General features: G+C 41.0%; 1 protein-coding gene across 1 annotated transcript; it reads left to right on the forward strand.

Annotated features, from left to right (window-relative positions):
- The first annotated feature begins 12,472 nt into the window (after positions 1 to 12,472).
- On the forward strand, positions 12,473 to 15,573 carry LOC129640041 (uncharacterized). Its single transcript, XM_055565297.1, has 3 exons — positions 12,473 to 13,436; positions 14,187 to 14,385; positions 15,359 to 15,573. The coding sequence occupies exons 1-2, from the start codon at positions 12,473 to 12,475 to the stop codon at positions 14,342 to 14,344; spliced, it is 1,122 nt and encodes a 373-aa protein (XP_055421272.1). The 3' UTR covers positions 14,345 to 14,385; positions 15,359 to 15,573.
- Positions 15,574 to 17,373: the final 1,800 nt, after the last annotated feature.

Here is a 17,373-nt window from a genome sequence, read left to right on the forward strand (position 1 = left end):
GTTGAAGGGAAGAATGTAAGTATTCATTCACATCCCTTTGGAGAAAGAAGTATGAGATGATATCAAGTTGAATAATGACGACAAGTTATAGAATGGCTTGCATTGAACAATCCCATTTTGAGGGGAAAAAAAACCCACAGTGAAACTGATTTTTTTTAAAAAGAATACATTTGTTTGTTTTTTTTCTTAATATATATATTTTATTGAACTTTAGCTGACTTACAACGTTTCAGGTACACAGCAAAGTGATTCAGTTATACATATACACATATATTATTTTTCAGATTATTTTCTATTATAGGTTATTACAAGTTATTGATTATAGTTCCCTGTGAAAGTGTTAGTCACTAAGTCCTGTCCGACTCTTTGTGACCCCGTGGACTCTAGCCCTCCAGGCTCCTCTGTCCATGGGATTCTCCAGGCAAGAATACTGGAGTGGGTTGCCATTCCCTTCTCCAGGGAATCTTTCAACCCAGGGATCGAACCTGGGTCTCCTACATTGCAGGCAGATTCTTTACCATCCGAGCCACCTAAACCTTTGTTGCTTGTTGCATATCTTGTGTTTAAACTAGAAATCTAGCATTCTATTCATACTAAGTCAAACAAGTGGAATCAAAATGTCAAAAATTTTAGTTAGGCAAAAATTCTTAAGTTTTCTAAAAAATATATATATATATATATATATATATATTATACATACTGTTTACATATATGCATGCAAAAGCTTTTCTACTACACTTGATAAAGGCTTGAGAAAGACCATCAAGCAAAAGAAGAAAGGGAGAAATTGGAAAGCACTGAATATGAAATAGAAAAAGTGAAACAAACTAGATAAAAGTAAAAGATCATCATACAGAAAAAATGACATTTGTGTGTGTCCTCTTTATTTGTCTCTACTAAGTTTGGTGGAACTTTCTGAATACTCAGAAAAGCTGCATACATACGTTGTGGCTGAATTTGACTGATGATGGTTTCAATGCCACACTGAAATGCATGCTGAAGTTTTTGCTTTGATACTGATCTCTAATGTGTGTGTGAGTGTTGTGCATTTGCATCTATATTTATATACACATCTTTGTGGATATATATATATATATGCATAACTCTTTGTATATGTGTGTATATTCACATATGTGCTTACATGTACTTATATGCATACATTTGTATTTGTATACACGCGTGCCTACATTTGTGTGTTTGTTCATGTGTGTGTATAGAGGTTGAGAGATCAGAGAATGGTATTTATTTACTTATCTATGTATTTTCGGCTGTGTTCGATCTTTGTTGCTAGGCGGGCTTTCTCTAGTTAGGGCAAGTCGGAGGGGCTACTCTCTAGTTGCAGTGGCGTGGGCTTCTCATTGCAGTGGCTTCCCTTGCTGCCAAGCACAGGCTCTAGGGCACATGGGATTCAGTAGTTGTGGTTCCTGGACTCAAGAGCACAGGCTAAATAGTTGTGGCCCATCGTCTTAGTTGCTCTGAGGCATATGGGATCTTTCCAGATCAGGGATTTAGCCCGTGTTTCCTGCATTACCAGGCGGATTGTTTACCACTGAGCCACCAGGGAAGTCCCAAAGAATCATATTTAATTTTTGGTTTAGTTTGTAAGCAAAAGTCATTACTTCAGGTGGTATGGTTATAATAGCTGCTTTAATCTATTTTTCTGGTGATTCCGATACTTGCATCATCCTGAATTTCTCTCTCTTGTTTGAATTTTAGCTTGTAACTTTTAAACTTTTTCCTGGTTCTTCATACACCAATTAATTTTAAGTATATCCTAGACATTTTAGTATTATATTGTTAGACACGGTATCTGACTTAATACTAAGGAGTGTGTTTATTTTTTGTTTGTTTGTTTAGTTTTGTTTTGTTTTAGGTTCAGACCACAAATTCTTATCCTAATTTTGTTGTTGCAGTCTCAGTTAAAATTTCAAACTCTTTGCAGTGCTATTCATATCTGGCCCAAATATGGGCCACCCACTGAGGAAAGTGGGATCTAGACAGTAGTTTACTTGTTTGATCAGTTCTAAAATTATTTGATATTGTTCTTAGCTTGAGATCCAAGTGTATGCAGTCTTTTCTTGAGCCAAGAGCTGTATACACAATTTTACATGGTTAGGTTGGGCTCTAAGCATGAGGGCAAACATTGTTAAGAACAGCGTGCCCTGGCACATTTAAAAATGATTCCGTTTCCCCTCTTTCCCTTTCCTGCTGGAAGCATGAGAAGTTTTTACAGTGACATATTTATTGTACTGTGAGAACCTGGCTAAGTTCCTAGAGGTAAAACAAAAGTGTGGAGAACTCCTATAACTGGGTCATCCTGGGGTTTTTAACTCACAGACTTGTCCACACCGCTGGTTCCTGCAGAGGTTTCCGACCTTGAATTTTTGCTTTGCTAAGTTAGGATTCTCTGTATTCACTTGTCTCGCCAATGTTCAGGGAGCAGTTTGGCCTATGATCTCTCTTCTCTATGAATCTAAGATGAGTTGCTGACTTTTCAGTGTGCTCAACTTTTAACTTGCACTTAGGATGGCGTGGCAACGTCTAATCTCCTCGTATGTGGAACAGGAGTTGAAGCCTGCCATGGACTGATTTCTTAAAAACATGAAACCAATCTTGTAGTCTTGGGATAATCTCTGCTTCGTCATAATGTACTATCTTTTTATGTATCACCATGTTGATTTTTTTTAATTTTATTTTATTTTTAAACTTTACATAATTGATTTTTGTGACTATATTCAAGAATGACATTTGAGTGTAATTTTGAGGTTTTAAAAACTGCCTTTTTCAGTTGTCAATAAACTTCATTAACAACTTGGGTAGTAATCACCTCCCATGCCAGCTTCATTTTCTGAAAATTTGTAAAGAATGGATGTTATTTTTTTCTTGAGCATGTGATAGAATTCACCTATGTGAGTATATGGAAATAGAGGGGTATTTGGAGGTTTGTGAAGAGTTATTCAAATTTTTAATAAAATGAAGCTTTTTATTTCAGCTTTTATCAATTCTAGGGTTAAGGTTGCATTTTTCTTAGGTTTCAAATTTTTTGACCTACCTAAATTGTCAAATTTATTGCTATTAAATGGATGATTATACTGTATCAATAACACTTTATAACAATTTATTGAGAAATAATTAGTCTATCATAATGTATACCATTTAAAGTGTACAAATCAATGGTTTTTTATGCTATTTATAGAATTATGCAATCAACACTACTATCTAATTCCAGAACATTTCATTTCCTCCAGTAATTCCTTTCTCCATTAGCAGACACACTCAATTTTCCACCCTCTGAGCCATAGGAAAGCACTAGTTGTTTTTTTTATATATTTGTCTATTCTGGACTTCTACTAGAAATGGAATCACACAATTCATGGTATATGATTATTGGAAGCAATAGATACAACTCTTCACAGTACAAGCAATCCTCAGTAAGATTTGTGCCAATTTCTCTACAGAAACCATAGAGGACAGGTGACATTGGAATGATATATTAAAAAATAGACAATGAACAAATGAAAACTTCTTTCAACCAAGAATTTTATATGTGGGGGAAATGGAAGGTAGATAAATTCATTCCAAGAGAACAAAAACTGAGGGAATACACAGCTAGTAAGCCTGCTGGACAGAGAATAATCAAGTAGTCCTTCAGGGTGAAGTGACACAACAGCGGGCACCTATTTGGAGGAATGTGAAGAAATAAACCACACAGGTCAAGGGAACTGCACAGATTATGCGCAGCATTACTGCAAACGCCAGTATTACTGCATTTGGGGTTTCTTTCTGACTCTTCTTTTTTTTAAAAAAAAATTCATTTATTTAATAATGGCCTCACTGGGTCTTCGTTGCAGCAGGATCTTTGTTGCATCATGAGTGCTTCTCTCTAGTTGTGGCACACGGGCTCCAGACCATGCAGACTCAGGAGGTGTGGCCCACAGGCTTAGTTGCTCCACCACATGTGGCATTGTAGTTCCTGGACCAGGGATTGAACCCTCATCTCCTGCATTGGAAGGCGGATTCTAAGCACTGGATCACCAGGGAAATCCCTGTAACTTCTCTTTTTGCTCTCCTCTTTGTATTTTGATTTAAAATAGAGATGTATAAAGCAGTAACCATAAAACTGTTAATGCAAACCATGTACAAGCATGATATTTGTCACAATAACTAAATAAGGCAATATAGCACAGCTGGGAAGAAGCAGAGTTTAGAATACTATGAAAACTATCTCACTACAATACATACTTGATTATTCTGAAATTAAGATACTAAGTATAATTCACAGCATAGCCACCCAGCCTCACAAAAAAAATGAAAAAAAAATTTAAAGGCTCCAAACTTAAAAAAAAAAAATTTAAGTAAAGACAAAGAGTGATAGTCACTTTGTACACTAGAAAAATTCAATTAATCACAGAAAAAAGACAGTAATTGAGGAATGAAGGAACAAAAAAGGTACGGCATGTGGAAAGTAAGAAAATGTCAGGACAAATATTTGCTTGGAAGCAATCACCACAATATCAATGTATAAAACTTTTCTATGAAAAGACAGATTGGCAAAGGGGATTAATAACAAATGTTATCCACTGTATGTTATCTACAAGAGCCTTGCCTTGTATCCAAAGACAGATAGTTTGAAAACAAAAGGATGGACAATGGTATTCCATGCAAATCATCCTAAAGTGATAGATGCAGTGGCTATACTGATATCAGATGAAATAGATTTTAACAAAAGTGTTTTTTTTTTTAAACAGAATGCCAAAAACAGATTTCTGTGTTAATAAAAGGATCAGTAAGGGGAGATATAACAGTTATTCATCCATATAGTCCTAACAGACTCCCAGAATACATAAAACAATAAACCTGGAGACTTCAATACTCTATTTTCAATGAGGGATAGGCAGACAGACAGAAGACCAATAATGAAATTAAGGAAGGAACCGCTAGAACTAATTAACATCTGTAGAGCACACAGCCCAGAAAATCACATGTGTTAGGGAAGCTACAGCAAAGGAGAAGGAAAGTTTGCTACCCTTGCTTGACACGGATACACGTGAGAAGCAACCAGGAAGCATTATTCACAATTCTTCCATTGTGGGTGGCCTGGAACTATGCTTTTCCACAACTCTTTAGAAAGCCAACCTGAACCTGCCCTGTGGGCTCCGTTCTGGATGATTGCCCCATGATCTACCTGCTACTGCATTCCATGATCCATCTGCAGTGACCAGCCTACACACACTACACTGGGATTCTTATCTCCAGAGGCTCTAGGCTGCCCCCCCAGAAAGTGGGAATCGACCGTGGAGCAGTTAAGAAACTATGTCATCAGCACTCCCTGTCACTATTGGCTGAACACTCCCTTGGCTTCCACTTTATGGATTAATTGATGATCCCTAGCCTCAGAGTGCATGCTGGGAGGGGCCAAGCACCAGGGGCAACCCAGTGCCACTCAGGCCAGGATACAGTCAATTACCTATAGTTCCCGCCTCAGGTGCTAGAACAATAAGTTAGGGTGGGAAGAGATGGCTGAGGTTGAGAGAGACAACAGAATAGGCACAAGCCAAAGCACAATCCAGGCACCTTTGGCAGTTTCAACCCAGGTTGCCTTCACCTTAAACTAAAAAAAAAAAACATTTAGTTAGCAAAGGAGAAGTGAGTTAAAGCTGTCCAGCATCATGGTTGGGATCTCCCATCCACTGCACTAATAAAGGAGGGATCCCCTACCCTAAGTAGTGTGAGATGGCCAAGCATGCAACACTGGACAGATGGACAGCCAGCTGTTTGTGAGTCTCATGGACTAACAGCTGGCTGGGGGTGGGGGGGGGGTGGCAACAGGGAATGCCAAGCAGGGCAATGAGGGCGTGGGACTTAAGAGGAGAGTTCACCTGCAGGGACCATGGGAAATAAATGTTGTAGTAACAAGAGGATGGGGCACACCCACGTTCCCACACAAGGAGATGATTGTCCTATTGGAATACTGCACTGGCTGGCAGGGAAGTAAAACTTGGTGGCTGGGGGAATGGGTGTGGTACAGCTAGTCTGGTTGACAGGGGAGAATCAGCTGAGTGGGCTAGTCTTCCCACAAGGAAGGGGACATTGCAGGTGAGAGCAGGAGAAAGCAAGAGTTGGGCCAGTGGAGTAATATGAGTCTCAAAGGCATTAAGGCAGCATTGAAAATTTGAGGTCTTAATATACAGATGGGAATCTTATATAATGAGGTCTACAGATGAAACGGAGAAGGCAATGGCACCCCACTCCAGTACTTTTGCCTGGAAAATCCCATGGATGGAGGAGCCTGGTGGGCTGCAGCCCATGGGGTTGCTAAGAGTCGGACACGACTGAGCGACTTCACTTTCACTTTTCACTTTCATGCATTGGAGAAGGAAATGGCAACCCACTCCAGTGTTCTTGCCTGGAGAATCCCAGGGACGGGGAAGCCTGGTAGGCTGCCGTCTATGGGATCGCACAGAGTCGGACATGACTGAAGTGACTTAGCAGCAGCAGCAGCAGCACAGATGAAAAGCAATCCCTTTCAAAAATGACAGTGACCTTTTTTTGCAGAAAAAAAAAGCTGGTCCTAAAATTCATGTGCAATTACAAGAGACCAGAAATAGCTAAGACGATCTTGAAAAAGAAAATTGGAAGATTCCACTACCCTGTGTCAGTTTCAACCCAACCCATGTACCATGGCAACAGTAATCAAGACTGTGTGGTACTGAGATAATGAAAGACATACAGATCAACAGAATAGAACAGGGAGTCTGGAAATAAACCCAGATATCTACCTTCAATTGATTTTCCCCTGGGATATCAGATCATTAAGTGGTGAGAAGTGGGAATCTTTTCCCCAAAATGGTATGAGGACAGCAGGATATACATATGCAATAGAATAAAGCTGGACTCTTACATTATGCCAAATACAGACGTTAAATGGATAAAGAATTAGCTGTAAGAGCTAAAAGCATAAAACTTTTAGAACAAATACAAGGGTATATTAGATTGCTGGGCTTGCTATCACAAAATACCACAGACCGATGGCTTAAACAACACAAATTTATTTGCTGACAGCTTTGGAAACTAGAAGTCCAAGAACAAGGCGTGAGCAGGTTTGGTTTCTTGTGAGGGCTCTCCTGGCTTGCAGATGGCGAGCTTCTCCCTGCATCCTTACATGATCGTTCCTCCAGCGTATACCCATCTCTGGTGTGTCTTCCTGTCACCAAGTGTACGTTTGTCTAGGATACCAGTCAGACTCATTAGGGTCTAACTATATGACCTCTGCTGAGCTTCAGGTCCTGTCACCAAAAACAACCACATTTTGAAATAATGGGGCTTAGACATTAAACATATGGAAATATGGGGGGTCCATAATTCAGTCCTCAGAAGCGGTAAATCTTCATAACCTTCATTTGGCAATGGATTCGTAAATATGATGATAAAAGCATCAGTCACAAAAGAAGAAACAGATACATTGAATTTCTTTTTTTTTGCTTTTTTAAATTTATTTTTACACATATATATTTATGTATTTTATAATCCATTTATTTTAATTGGAGGCTAATTACTTTACAATACATTGAATTTCATAAAAATCAAAAATATTTCTATACCAAAGAACATTAACAAGACAATGAAAGCACAACCTAGAAAGCAGGATAAGAATCTTGTGGTACGCATATATCTAATAAAGGTCTAGTATCCAGAACACATGAAAAACATTTACAACTCAACAAGTAGCCAAGGAATCTGAATGAGAAATGAGCATAGAATGTGAATACAAATTTTTCCAAACAAGATATACAAATGTGCCATAAGGATGTGAAAATAAGCTTAACATCATCAGTCATTAAGGAAATACAAGGAAAAGCCACCACATGGTGTCACAAAAAAAAGATGAGTAAGTAGATTTTTTTTTAAGTGAAAAACAAAACATATTTATGAGGACGTAGAGGCATTGGGATCCCCGTACATTACTGTTGGGAAATGCCAAACAATGTTCAAACTACCACACAAATACATTTCACATGCTAGCAAGGTAATGGTCAAAAGCCTTCAAGCTAGGTTTTACCAGTATGTGAACCGAGAACTTCCAGATTTACAAGCTGGATTTACAAAAGGCAGAGGAATCAGAGATTAAGCTGCCAACATCCATTGGGTCATAGAAAGAATTCCAGAAAAACATCTACTTATGTTTCATTGACTATGCTAAAGCCTTTCCTTATGTGGATCACAAGACATTATAGAAAAACTTAAAGATCCAGAAATACCAGACCATCTTACTTGCCTCCTGAAAAACCTATATGTAGGTCAAGAAGCAACATTTAGAACCGGACATGGAATAACTGAGTGGTTCTAAATTGGGAAAGGAGTATGTCAAGGCTGTATATTGTCACCCTGCTTATTTAACTTATATGCAGAATACATCATGGGAAATGCTGGACTGGATGAAGGACAAGCTGGAAACAAGACTACCGAGAGAAATACCAATAACCTGAGATATGCAGAAGACACCACACTTATGGCAGAATGCAAAGTGGAACTGAAGAGCCTCTTGATGACAGTGAAAGAGGAGAGTGAAAAAGTTGGCTTAGAACTCAACACTCAAAAAACTAAGATCATGGCATTTGGTCCCATCACTTAATGGCAAATACATGGGGAAACAATAGAAACGGTGACAGATTTATTTTCTTGGACTCCTAAATCACTGCAGATGGTGACTACAGCCATGAAATTAAAAGATGCTTGCTCCTCGGAAGAAAAGCTATGACAAACCTAGACAGTGAATTAAAAAGCTGAGACATTACTTTGATGACAAAAGTCCATATAGACAAAGTTTTTCCAGTAGTCATGTATGGATGTGAGAGTTGGACCATAAAGGAGGCTGAGCGCTGAAGAATTGATGCATTCGAAGTGCGGTGTTGGAGAACACTCCTGATAGTCCCCTGGACTGCAAGGAAATCAAAGCAGTCAAAGCTAAAGGAAATCAACCCTGAATGTTCACTGGAAGGACTGATGCTGAACCTGAAGCTCCAATACTTTGGCCACCTGATGCGAAGAGCCAACTCATTGGAATAGACTTTGATGCTGGGAAAGATAGAAGGCAGGAGGAGAAGGGGACAACGGAGGACAACATGGTTCGATGGTATCACCAACTCTATGGACATGAGTTTGAGCAAACTCTGAGAGATGGTGAAGGAAAGGGAAGCCTGGCATGCTGCAATCCATGGGACTGCAAAAAGTCAGACACAACTGAGCGGCAGAACAACTGAACAACAGCAAGTCACTGTAAAAAAGAGTCTGAAAGCTCCTGAAAAAGGGAAAAGCCTTATGGTTGTCTCATCAATTCCACTATTAGCTATATAAGCCAAAGAATTAGAAGTATTTGTTCAAACAAAAGGTAACAAAAAGTTCTATCCCCATGTTCATAGCAGCCCTAACCGAAATGGGAACCCAAATGTGAAACATCGCAAGGATCCACCAACTTGTCCTCAACTTCTTTCACATTCATAAACAAAAGTGACCCTCTGTACGTGGGCATGGCATTCAGCCGCAAAATGAATGAGAGAGGCCAGACACAAAAGGTCACATATTGTAGGATTTTATTTCTCTCAGCTATCTAGAAAATGTAAGTTCATAGAGGTAAACAGAAGAGTAGTAGTTACCAGAGCCTGGTTATCAGAGTAGTTATCAGAGCAGTGAGGGGGAAATGGAAAAGGACCGATTACTGGCATGGGGTTTCCTTTAGGAGTGATGATTTATTTAGGGACAACAGAGAGAAAGGCTGAGAAGCATTGTGAACGTACTAAATGCCTGTGACATTCACCACAATAGTGCAATCATATTTTTAAACATAAAAAGTGCTTATTGACTTAAGACTTCTGCAATTAGATTGGGAATTGACTTCAACAAATGCTGGGCTTCCTTTGGGGCTCAGCTGGTAAAGAATCCTCCTGCAATGTGGGAGACCTGGGTCTGATCCCTGGATTTGGAAGATCCACTGGAGAAGGGAATGGCCACCCACTCCAGTACTCTAGCCCGGAGAATTCCATGGACTGTGTAGTCCATAGGTTCGCAAAACAGTCGGACATGACATGACTGAGTGACTTTCACTTTCACTTTTCAGCAAATGCTGAAATGCATGCTTTAGGAAAACGCTTTGAACATAATACCGGGGAACAAAATAGAGGAATACTTGAAGATATCACTAAATTTTTAAAAGATGCCCCTATAGGCTTAAGGGAGCAACTGAAGAGAGCCAATAGATGTATTTTCCTCAAGAATTTTATTATTGTGGTGTTTCAGTGCTCCAGATCATAGCAGCCATTCCCCTAAAATATCCCCTAGTGGGCATAGGCACTGGGACATATGGCTCCTAAAGTTAAATTGAGTGTTTGTCACTTAGAAATGGGCTTGACAGCTTGGGACCCAATGGACTATCCCCCTTGAAATTATTGAGTATGAGCTAGGTAAAACAAAACAAGGCCGGTATAAGGGGTGAAATCTATAATGCATAAGCTCTATATAGGGCAAGGTTGATTTTCTTCACTGTGTCTCCTACTAAAGGCCATAACTTCCAAATACCATCACCTGGGGGATGGAGTGGGTAAACATTTAAATATATGAATTTGGGAGGGGGTGTCACTGTTTAGTGTAGAGCAGGTGATTAGCCCAGTCATGAAAAGAAGTCTCTCTTCATTTCTCGGAGCCTTGAAGTGAATTGGGGAGCCCTGATGAATCCCTTTTCAGCTCTTATGTTTAATCCTTCCACTCTCCAGTCTCCATTCTCGAGGCATCCATGTCAACTTCTATGTTCTTTTCTATGCAACTTTAGCAACATTAAAACATTCAAATTCTCCTTCTGTCTCTCACAGGAGGTTGAAACAGTTGCTCATATGTGATCTATACATTTATCTTTTTTATTTATATTTAAATGTATATAAAGAAAATAAATATATAATAATATAAATGTATAATATGATATGATATGATATGATATTATACTATTATATTATATTATATATGATAATATAAATATTATCAGAGAAGGCAATGGCACCCCACTCCAGTACTCTTGCTTGGAAAATCCCATGGATGGAGGCGCCTGTTAGGCTGCAATCCATGGGGTTGCTAAGAGTCGGACACAACTGCGTGACTTCACTTTCATTTTCACTTTCATGCATTGGAGAAGGAAATGGCAACCCACTCCAGTGTTCTTGCCTGGAGAATCCCAGGGACGGGGGAGCCTGGTGGGCTGCCATCTATGGGGTCGCACAGAGTTGGACACGACTGAAGTGATTTAGCATAGCATATATATTATTGATGTATAGTTGCCTTACAAAGTTCCAGGTGCACAGCAAGGTGATTAAATTATACATATACACATATATTATTTTTCAGTTTATTTTCCATTATAGGTATTTCAAGAGATTGACAAAGGGACTACACTTCCCAGTGCTATATAGTAAAACTTTGTTGGTTGTTGCACATCTTTTTTTAAAATTAGAAATCTAGCATTCTATTCATACTAAGTCAAACAAGTGGAATCAAAATGTCATAAATTTTTTAGTTAGGCAAACATTCATAAGTTTTCTAAAATATATATTATACGTACTAGTGAGTAGCTATTATTCACTTAATACCATTGTACCATGAGTGGTCAACACAAAAGTAGGCGAGTTCTATACCACCAAAGATACCATTTAATAGAAAAACCTGACACATATCAGAATTACCTTAGAATTTTTTGAAAATTGCCAAGGTATTGCTTTTATTCTCCAAAGCTACAGATATGTTGCTAATGACCAGCCATGCTGAAAATCAACTGGACCTTATGATGAACTTTTAGGCTTATCTAGTTTGTTTCATTTTTTTCTATTTCATATTCAGTGCTCCCGTTTAATTCAGTTTATGTTTTCCAATTTCTCCACCTCTTACCTTTGATGTTCTTTCTCAAGGCTTTATGAACTTTTTAAAATAAGTGTATCTGTGATGACCTGAGCTGACACAAGGTGGCAACTGGGGACCACACCCAGCTTCCCATACCCCAGGGTGCCGCCTATAGGGACATTGCCATTTCGTTTTTGCAATGGTGCAATGTAAAGGACAGAGAAGGCAATGGTACCCCACTCCACTACTCTTGCCTGGAAAATCCCATGGAGGGATGAACCTGGTAGGCTGCAGTCCATGGGGTCGCTAGGAGTCGGACACGACTGAGCGACTTCACTCACATTTCACTTTCATGCATTGGAGGAGGAAATGATAACCCACTCCAGTACTCTTGCCTGGAGGAGTCCAGGGATGGGGGAGCCTGGTGGGGTGCCGTCTATGGGGTCGCACAGAGTCGGACACGACTGAAGGGACTTAGCAGCAACAGCTGCAGCAGCAATGTGAAGGAAGGGACTCCTGTGGGCTCACAGTATGACCTGGTGCAGGAAGGCTTCCGTGCAATCTGAAAGCCTTGATCACTCATTGGACGGTGGTCATGCCAATCCTTGCCTCCTGGCAAATGAGCTTAGAGCTGGCGCTGGAGGAAGTGGTCGCGGTTGACCCTTCCAGCTCCACCTACCGTCGCCAGCCCATCAGGGTCTTTCCCGCCTTGTCCGCCGCCAGCTCAGCTTCGGTCTTGCTGGGCCGGTCTGTGGGCCACCCCCTCACCATTCCTGTTGTGGGGCCCACACCAGCAAGTCGCAGACTCCTGTTCCCTGTGCAGCCGACGTCTCTGCTGTCCCCACCCCCACCCCGCGGTCCCACTGCCAACAGCCATCAGCGCAACACTCAGCCCGGCGGCCGCCATCTTCCCCACAGACCTCACTGCAGGACGATCACTGTCTGGCACGTCTCTCCTGCCATGTCTGCCACAGAGGAGAACGATTGGATCCCAGGTGGCCCGGATAGAGCTGGTGGTGGGGCGGGCCGCGACCCCAGTCTCCTTGGGGTCCAAGCATCTGCTTGGGAGGGGACGGAAGGAGTCGAGGAGGCCACGGCTCTTCTGGCTTCCTTGGAGGTCTCCAGAGCCCTTCCCGGGGAGCAGGGTTCGCCACAGGCCGCAGTGGAAGCGGAATGTGGTAGACAGCCGTTACAGGAGGAGGAGATGGAGGAAGATGTAGAGATGCAGGAGGACGAGGAAGAGGGTGAGATTGATTTCGACTTGGAGGAGGAGGAGCACCTGTCTGGAGAGGGCGAGGAAGAGGAGGACGAGAAGGAGCAGGAGGGTGCGGCAGGTGTTACAGGCCTTGGGTTCTGCATGGAGACGTTTGGGCCCCTGTTCCGGAGTCACCTCGACTCCTTTCTACACAATTTCCATGGCAACAAACGTGTCCTGTTCCGGCCTCCCACTGACCGCCTGATGGCCAGGGGCCTCTCCCAGCCACCCTCGGAGCCTGGAGAAGGTCCGGTGCCTCCTCAGGAGCGGGAAGACCTGGGAGAGGGAGGCAGAGACTTGCAGGGTGAGTACCCGGTGAAGGGCGGTCCAGCCTGGGAGCTGCGGGATCCTGCGGAGGGGGTTGCTTCCTAGAAGACAGAGGAACCAGCAGTGGAGGCCGAGTTCTGGGCGAGGAAGCCCTGACTGCTGCCTCTGAGACTGGGAGGTTGAGGCCTGTGATCCCGGAGGGGCTGAGGCGGGCAAGTGGTGGCTGAGCCCTTGTGGGGCCATTGAGCTCAAAGGCAGGTAGGTCTCTAGCTGTCACGCAGTGGGTCAGAACTCTCAAAAACCTCCGAGCACAATTGACACAAGTGGAAGCCCAGTTCTGTAGACCTTCATGGTCTCGAGAAAAAGCATGCTGCCTTCTACCAACCTAGAGGCAAACAAGTGGCATCCCTCCCTTTTGGTCAACGGCTTTAACAAATGTGAATATTCTCGGTAGGAGGATCTGAGAAAATGATGACATAGCACAGGGGCACTTTTCAGCGACTGAGGAATCTGTGAGCGTCCCCATAGAATTTGTCTTTAAGTCAAAGGAGCATTTTTTTTCCATTGAAGTTCCTACAAACCCATACAAAATGGTATCAGTATCAAATGATTCAGATCCCTTCTCCAAAGGGGCCAGAAATAATCAGAGAGATCTGTGTGCCGATCTACTGGAGAGAGGGGGAAAATGTTTGTGAAAATTGTCAAGCAGCAGACATGATGGGAGGCTAGAAATGTATCCAGGTATTATTTGTTGTTTCTTTTATTAAACCTATTTCTCTTCTCTCAGGCCCAGACTCTGCTGCTGATTTTCAGTTGGGATATTTTCCCTGCCAACTTTTGACCCCAATGTCTGCATCACTTTGCCCCAATGATGACGGTGAGGATCAGTATGAAAACACTGATGAAGAGGAAGAGGCTGGAAAGGAAAAACGTGAAGGACTCTGAATGGATGTGGTCTCAGCAAAAAGCAGCTCTGGATAATACAGGTATTATTGTATAGGCTTTCGTACGACATAACCATTCCTGACACATACCTGTTAAAAACAGCTTTATATTTTTTAATTTTTCTTCTGTAAAGTAAATAAGAAAATTGTTGAAATTTAATTTTGGAAAAACAGTTTATTGTTAATAATGAATTCTAGATAATGTAGGAGGCAGTGTGTTCTGAAATGTATTTCATTTATAGCCACAAGTCCTTTGTCCTGTAGCTTTAAGTCTACTACAGATGGGAAATTTACCAGACCTGGAAATGGAGACCAGTGCTTGTTTAGAGAATGGTCACCAGAAGCAGCAGCTACAGTGACTAGGCCATGCATTAGCTGGGTCATCATCACCTGGCCACAGAATTGTAGTCTCTTGTACTGGCAATGACTTTGAGAAAGCGATTCCTTACAAAGTAGTGAGATGTTAAGGGTTTCAAGAGAACTGCACTTCAGGATTAATTCACAAATATTAGTTCAATTTAGATTTTTTATTCAAAAGAAAAGGAAACTAGTCTCAGTAATATTATTGGTTGTCACTGAGTTGGTAATTAAATCTTTGTTTCGCTTTCCTCTATTCATTCATCTTTTAGTCTCTCTCACTCACTCTCTCACTCTTTCTTAGTTTTCATGCATGTGGATGTTTGATAAAGCCTCATCCTCATTTTACACATGTGGAAACTGAAGGTCTGGAAATATAAGGGATTGATGATTTGTGCAAGGGAACACCAGTTTTCAAGGTGGAATGACTTATTTAAATCACAGTGTGGCCTTTCAAGGAAACAGCAAGCATTTATAGTGGTGGGCAAGAGGGAGATAAGTTTTGCGTGAGCAATGAGGTGCACCCTGATCACCAAGGGTCTGAGTTACAAGAAGAAAACATTGAGAAAACAGATGTACATAGTGTTGACTCATATTTAGAAAGTTACTGCATGTTATTGAGGTACAATTGTTAACTGGCTCTTATTTCATCCTACAGTGGGAAGGCATAGAAAAAGCAGACAGCAAAAGAAAAGATGAATCTGTTCTTCATGGATATTCTTGTTTTCATTAGCCTGAAATACTAATTTTGTTGCAAAGTTTCAATGCCCCAAAGTGATACTAACTACTGACATCTGACTTTACTCTTACATTTTACAGATAATTTGTTAGTATTGTTCACATTGGAAATAAAAGCTTGTTTGAAACTAATAAGCCGTAGTTTTTTGTTTTTTTTTTTCCCATAAATACCACTGACTCAAATCTATCATTGTTCTATTTATTTTGGCCCACCTTACTGTCACTGAAAGGGATTTCTTTCCGCTATTTGTCAAGCCTGTTTTAAATCCTTTTATTGCAGCCCCAAATAAATTAAAATATACGATTGTAAATAATTTGTGTGATGGTGCCCTAGCCTCTACTATATTTTATTGAAAGGAACTGATGGATGACCTAGCTTGCCTGAAACAGCAGCATCAGCATCCGCTGGGAACTTGTTTGCAATGCACATTCTCAGACCCTGCTCCAGACCTACTGAGTTGGAAATTCTGAGGGTGGGCCGCTAGCCATCAGGGTTTTACAGTCCTCCAGGTGCTACTGAAGCACACTGAAGTTTCAGAACCACTGCTTTAGAGCAGTGGGGGAAAGGTTTACTACACCCACTGCAGGATCATCCTTAATTCACTGACTTGGCACTGTTGCAGGTAAACTAAACAGGGTGGTAAGATCTGGACTTAGGAAGACACTAGAATTCTCAGGGGCTTGAGACACAAAGAAGGGTGTGTGAGTGTCCTAAGGTTACCGTAACAAATTGCCACAAACCAGATGGCTTAAGACAACAGAAATACGTTATCTCAGTCCTGGAGGCCAGAAGTCTGAGGTCAAGGTATCAGCAAGGGTGGTCCCTTCCGGAGGCACTGAGGGAGAATCTGTTTCACGCCACTCTCCTAGTTTCTGGTGGTTGCTGTCAGTCGTTGGCATCTCCATCGTCACATAGCGTTTTCCCCTGTCTGTTTCTTTGTCCTTTCTCTTCTCATAAGGATATCAGTCACACTGAATTAAGGACCCACCCTAATCCAGTATGACCTCATCTTAACTATTATACCTGCAAATATCCTAGTTCCAAAGAATGTCACATTTACAGGTTCAAGGGGTAGAACTTCAACATATCTTTTTAGGGGGACAAAATACAGCTTATAGCAAGGGGCAAAGATTCAGGGGTCGAAGTGACAAATAGATAAAACCTACTTCTGAAAGGGGAAAGGCATTATGATACCATACATATGTGAAGTTTAAAAAGATGCAACAGTTCTTATATCGATTATAGGTTCATATATTTGTAGTAAAAGGTATAACTAGGAGTGATGCATACATATGTAGCATGCAGAAAGGTGTGTATGAAAACAATAACCTTATTTAGGACAGTGGTTAAATCTTATTCAATAGAGGGAGATTTCAACTGGGGAGAGGTATAATGGGTTTAAATTTTATTTGTAATCTTCTGTTTTTAAGATGAGCGATGGTTGCATGGGTGTAGTATTCTCTGTACCTTGATCTAGGTCTGAAATATCTCCTCATCTAAAGAAAATTGAAAGGAGAAATGGGCCTAATATCTGGAACTTACTGAAGGAAAACTGTAAAGTGCTATTTGAGCAGAGTAGCGAGGATCAGAGGAGAGAACCAGGGGTTTGGGATAGAAGGCCTTATTTCTGTATTTAGTTCAGGCCACTTGAATGCTCGCTAGTTAGCAGCAATACCTTTTCCTATTTTCTGTGCTAGTTCATCTCATATCCTTGAGTATATTAACATTATTTATTAATGTTTCTCCCCGACTCCCTCAAGTGTGAGCTTTGGAACTTATAGGCTTCTATGCGTCTCTTCTAAAGCATTGTGGTTTCTTCTTCATAGGTGCTTCATAAAGGTTTGTTAAAGTGAAGTTAGTATAAGGTATCCACAACCCTTGTCCATGACTGTGGTTTTGTCATTTAAAAATGTATTATCACAGAGTATTACTTA

Source organism: Bubalus kerabau, chromosome X, assembly GCF_029407905.1.
Source record: "Bubalus kerabau isolate K-KA32 ecotype Philippines breed swamp buffalo chromosome X, PCC_UOA_SB_1v2, whole genome shotgun sequence".
In the NCBI taxonomy this organism is placed as follows: Eukaryota; Metazoa; Chordata; class Mammalia; order Artiodactyla; family Bovidae; genus Bubalus; species Bubalus kerabau.